Genomic DNA, 6000 nt, shown 5'->3' with positions numbered 1-6000 from the left:
CTTTGTGGTGACATCATGTATTAAACAGAAGACATTGTAGACGTTTAAACATGCTACAGGTGCTTTGTTCCGCACACCTGCTATAAGGTTCCGCCGTGCTGGAAGGAAGTGCTTTTTACCTGTTTTTGCTCATCCGACCCATATGACCATCACAGTTGTTCGACAAAACAGACGTGCCACAAGCAATGGCAGATGACTGTGCAGAAAACAGTCAGTGGCGAAAACAAGATGCTTTGGAACTGATAACTATGGGGTAAATGGTCAGTTCAAGTGTAAAAACCTTGAAATTGTGCAAATGCGTTATAACGAGACCTACGTGCGGGTCCGTATTTACTTATGGAAACACACGCTGCTTCGTGTTTGTGCGCATGTGCGATGAGACTTTCTGTTTTGTGCACATGCTTGTCACTTTCTGGACGCATTCCGTTCACTGTAGGAGTCGCATTGTTTTTGTAATGTAAACGACGACATACAAATTTTAGTTGTGCATCTTTCTCTCCAGTGTGAACATAGAAAAAAAAACCACAAAACAATAATATCTCCCTTACTACCATTCAAAAGGGCGGCAGGGTGAACGAGAGGTTAGCACACCTGCCTCAAAGTTCTGATAACCCGGGTTCAAGTCCAGCCTCCCCTGTGTGGAGTTTGAATGTTTTCCTTGTGCCTGCGTGTTTTTTTTCCCGGGAACTCCGGTTTCCTCCCAAATCCCAAAAACATGCATGTTTTTGCAACATGCAACAGGGTGTACCCCGCCTCTCGCTCAGTCAGCTGGGATAGGCTTCAGCACGCCCGCGCCCCTAGTGAGGATAAGTGGTACGGAAAATGGATGGCTGGATGGACTTATACTCACAGTTGGACTTTTCATATTCAGGTGGATGGGGAACCATGTAGACTTGCCCCCTCCGTCATCAACATCAGCCTCAGAAACCAGGTCAACATGGTCCAGAAAACCAAACGGCGGACATCGTTGCCACACCTCAATGAGTGAGTCATGCATTGTATACTGTATTTTAAATGGGCAAGCCTACTTTTTCAGCAATTTCTGAAGCAATCATAATATATAATCGCTTTCATTTAAATGAGTATGGTGCTGTTTCTATCTCAGCCAACAGCCGGTTCCAGAGAGACTGAGGCTTCGTGTCAACAGAATCAGCATGAGTGACTATAACGCTCTACACTATGACAAGGACAAATTGCGACAAGCGTGTAAGGAAACACACACTAATACAGTCCCTCCAATCACTGGCATTGCATGCTATTTACAAGTCCACACACCCCTGTTCAAATGCCAGGTTTTTGTGGTTTAAAAAAAATTAGACCAAGACAAATCCTTTCAAAACTATTTCCACCATTTTGATCTATAACCTGTACCAGTCAACTGAAAAAACTAAATCTCTTTTGAGAGGGGAAGTAAAAATAAACTAACATAATGAGGTTGCACAAGTGTGCACACCCTCTTATAACTGAGGATGTGGCTATGTTCAGTATTAACCAATCACGATCAAAATCCATATAACATTGCTACTGCTTTTAAAGTGCCTCTGATTAACCCCAAAGAAAGTTCAGATGTTCTAGTAGGCTTTTCCTAACATTAGTTAGTTACATAATTTCTCGTGTATAATGCGCATATGAGCAAACATATGAGCACAACTGTGTGTTTTCTTATTCACTAAAAGTAGGGCTGTGAATGTCAAAATAAGAGCAAGTAAATAAAAAGAAAGTATTACGTGTTCAAATAAAGTGCTTCACAATAATTATTTGAAAAAACTAACAGATAATAGTTCATGTTTTGATCTTATGCGTAGAAGCAAAATCATAGGTTGAAGGGTTTTCCAGAATTTTGAGGTCAACTTTGGGGATGCGTATTATCCATGTGTGCGCATTATACACGACAGATTACGGTACATCTCATCAAATTATTTAAAAAATATTTTAAATTACTTTTCATATCCACTCTATTTTTAAGTGACTTGTACATGATATTACTGTTTACTGAACAGCTGAAACAATTCATGTGCACACACAATCAAATTCAGGTACATAGCTATGGTACATATCTTCATAGCAAGCAACGACAAAGCAGAAGTAACCATCCATTTATCCATTTTCTGTACCGCATATCATCACTAGGGTCGCGGGCATGCTGGTGTCTATCCCAGCCGACTCTGGGCGATGGCCGGGGTACACCCTAAACTGGTCGCTAGCCAATCGCACATCACATATAGACAACCGACCATTCACACTCACAACCACACCTTGGGACAATTTAGTCTTCAATCAATCTACCATGCATGTTTTTTAATGTGGGAGGAAACCGGTGTACTCGGAGAAAAAAGAAGAGAACAGATGCTAATATTAATGGAGGCATTATGGAAAATGACCTAATTGCTTGTATACAAATACTGTAGTTAGGTCTCTGGCGTGCCTGCCTATTCATCAAATTGAAATGAAATTCCACAACCAAGTAAAGATTTTTTTAATCTGCCTATTTCTTAAACTGTTTCTGTGAGCTGTTTTGGATGGTCCGGGTGAAGATCCACCCCTTTCAACGTGATGGATAGACTACAAGGGAACACCATCAGGTCAAAGCGAAAAATTAAGCAGAGCTGAAATTTTGGAAGCATAAATTAGCGTTAGCTAACATTGTTGCCCTTATTTAATTGTTTGGTATTGTCTGTTGTCAAAGTGGTGGCGATTTTAGTTTGGCCATGTGTCCGCTGCATGGACAGGAGCAAATACACAGATCCGCATACAAAATTGAAACGTGCCCTTGGGTGGCTTGGTGATGCAGTGCTGCCTCGACTAGTGAGGGGTGAATATTTTCAGCTCTGACTGCAGCTGGGAGGGAGTCTCCACCTAAATGGTACGAAATAAAGCAAAGTACTTATTATATATCATCTCCTACTGTTGTCCTCTACACCGGCGGTTCCCAACCTTTTTTGCGGCACGGACTATTTCACAAAAAGGAATATTTTGACAGACCAGCACAGAAACAAAGAAATAGAAAATATTAAAAATCCAGCTCAACATCACGCAGAATATACTGTATTTATTGGGAGACCTGGCTTTCTTTCTATTCCACAAGCTGATCACATCTTGTGGTAATGGGAGACAGTGACACCTGAAGGAATTCAGTGCTTTTTTTTTTTTTGGGTCAAACTCTGGATATTCTGCCTTGATTTTAATTCAGGCTTGTCTTTTAATACCGGGTGCTTGGTTTCCATGTGACGAAGCAGCAGCAAAGCCTGTCACCACATACTACGTATTTTACGCAGAGCGGGCTTGGTACATGAGAATCCCCTCCTTTGATTAATACTGAAGTAGGACTGCTGATATTGTTTGTTAAATGCAGCTTTCTTTATCTTGGAAGTCGTAGGTTCTTCTTTAGGCTCATTTAGCTTTTTGCCCTTTCGGAATAAGCTCTCCAAAGTTGTTGTTTACTTATTTATTGTGTGTGTGTATATGCACTGTATATATCACATGACCGAGATGAGCGGTTTGATGTGTGTAGAGGCATCCATCCATCCATTTTCTGAGCCGCTTCTCCTCACTAGGGTCGCGGGCGTGCTGGAGCCTATCCCAGCTATCATCGGGCAGGAGGCGGGGTACACCCTGAACTGGTTGCCAGCCAATCGCAGGGCACATAGAAACAAACAACCATTCACACTCACAGTCATGCCTACGGGCAATTTAGAGTCTCCAATTAATGCATGTTTTTGGGATGTGGGAGGAAACCGGAGTGCCCGGAGAAAACCCACGCAGGCACGGGGAGAACATGCAAACTCCACACAGGCGGGGCCGGGGATTGAACCGGGTCCTCAGAACTGTGAGGCTGACGCTCTAACCAGTCATAAAAAATAAAATTTCAGACTGTGATCACCAAACATTTAATTTTAGATTTAATTTTATGTTAGTGGTGGTGAATATATTTCTGAAGCACTGTATTGCACTGTGGCTGACGAATGAAGCAAGAATTGCAGGTTGTTGCTATGTTGCCGCTCCGAGGATGGTGAGGCAGGGTGGGTGGTGGTGATTGCAGACTAAATGATGAAAAGCATTTCATCTTCAGGTTTGAATTGGGACTAAAACTGCCTGGTGATTACTAGAGAGCGGCACTGTGACCTGAAAGTCAACAACACCATTTTCATTTGTGTCTCCATCCAAGCCACTCTTGCCTTTGTCGAGTGTGCCCAGATGAAAAATGAATAATGGGCTTTGCTTGCAAGCTGCAAGTCTACTTTTTCATTATTCTCATTTTACTCTACATGCGATTCTGTGTGCTGACACAAGGTGGTGTAGGCGTGACATTGCAAACATTTTGACATTTGGCGCATTGTTTCTGTGATTTGCAGATAATTTGTGTGTGGAGCATAGTGCCCTAAGATTAATCTATGGTGAAGAATATGCATAAAAATTGAAGCGCCATATGAATGATTTTTTTTCTGAATTCGAATGTGACTTTTTTAATCATACAAATCCAACATTTCTCTCTACAGTCTGAATGTAGTAAAAAAAAAAAAAAAAATGATACTGTGGATTTATATCATCATCATCTACACTTATGAAATAAAGTGTCGTGGCTTTTTCAAGATGCACAATAAGGAGGCACTTGAAGAAAAATGGGCTGCATGGTCAAGTCACCAGAAGAAAGCCATCACTACGCCAAAGCCACAAATGCTTGTGGCCGAATTTCATGATGCGAAACAGCATAGAGATAAGTCTCAAAACTGGAACAAAGATTTTTGGATTGATTAGACCAAAATCTTTACCGTCACAAACATGCATTTAGAGTGGAGTCAACAAGGCCAATGATGAAAAGTACACTAGGTGTCAGTCCAGTCACTTTTGTTCATATAGTGGCAAATCGCAACAAACGTTATCAAGTCAAGTTTAATTAATTAATTAGAAGAGAGTCTGAAAGGGTCTCACATAAAAAATGTATTTTCTGAAAGAGAGGTGACATTCTACGTCCCTAGAGCCAGCTTCTGTAGCTGGGATCGGATCACCAAGGTCCCCGCCTTCGTCCACCGCCCAGCTCGCACTGCACCCGACCGCTATGGCCCCTCCCACAGGTGGTTAGCCCATGGGAAGATTTGCAAATCATGTTCAACCTATATTTAATTGAATACACTACAAAGACAAGATATTTAATGTTCAAACTGATAAACTTTATTGTTTTTAGCAAATAATCATTAACTTAGAATTTTATGGCTGCAACACATTCCAAAAAGGCTGGGACAGGTGGCAAAAAAGATTGAGAAAGTTGAGGAATGCTCATCAAACACCTGTTTGGAACGTCCCACAGGTGAACAGGCTAATTGGGAACAGTTGGGTGTCATGATTGGGTATAAAAGGAGCTTCCCTGAATTGCCCAGTCATTCACAAGCAAAGATGGGCCGAGGTTCACCTCTTTATGAACAAGTGTGTGAGAAAATAGTCGAACAGTTTAAGGACAATGTTCCTCAACGTACAATTGCAAGGAATTTAGGGATTTCATCATCCATGGTCCATAATATCATCAAAAGGTTCAGAGAATATGTAATGTAAGCGGCAAGGCCAAAAACCAACATTGAATCCCCGTGACCTTCGATCCCTCAGGCGGCACTGCATCAAAAACCGACATCAATGTGTAAAGGATATCAACACATGGGCTCATGAACACTTCAGAAAACCAATGTCAGTAAGTACAGTGCACCGCTACATCCGTAAGTGCAACTTGAAACTCTACTATGCAAAGCAAAAGCCATTTATCAACAACACCCAGAAACGCAGCCGGCTTCTCTGGGCCCGAGCTCATCTAAGATGGACTGATGCAAAGTGGAAAAGTGTTCTGTGGTTCGACGAGTCCACCTTTCAAATTGTTTTTGAAAATTGTGTCCTCCGGGCCAAAGAGGAAAAGAACCATCCGGACTGTTACAGACACAAAATTCAAAAGCCAGCATCTGTGATGGTATGGGGCTGTGTTAGTGCCAATGGCATGGGTAACTTACACATCTGTGA

General features: G+C 41.8%; 1 protein-coding gene across 9 annotated transcripts in view; it reads left to right on the top strand.

The window, feature by feature from the left end:
* The window catches only part of LOC133483351 (diacylglycerol kinase zeta-like), a 113647-nt gene that overhangs the window by 68552 nt on the left and 39095 nt on the right, over positions 1–6000 (top strand). For all 9 annotated transcript variants that reach the window (XR_009790092.1, XM_061784514.1, XM_061784504.1 and 6 more), the window contains 2 exons: positions 872–984; positions 1106–1206. Coding sequence is in view for 8 of the 9 variants with exons in the window: in XM_061784514.1 (XP_061640498.1) it covers positions 872–984; positions 1106–1206 (214 nt within the window). In the remaining variant the exon portion in view is untranslated. The remainder of the gene's footprint in view (positions 1–871; positions 985–1105; positions 1207–6000) is intronic.

Source organism: Phyllopteryx taeniolatus, chromosome 1 (genome assembly GCF_024500385.1).
Source record: "Phyllopteryx taeniolatus isolate TA_2022b chromosome 1, UOR_Ptae_1.2, whole genome shotgun sequence".
Lineage (NCBI taxonomy): Eukaryota > Metazoa > Chordata > Actinopteri > Syngnathiformes > Syngnathidae > Phyllopteryx > Phyllopteryx taeniolatus.
This window is presented reverse-complemented; position numbering and strand designations above follow the sequence as displayed.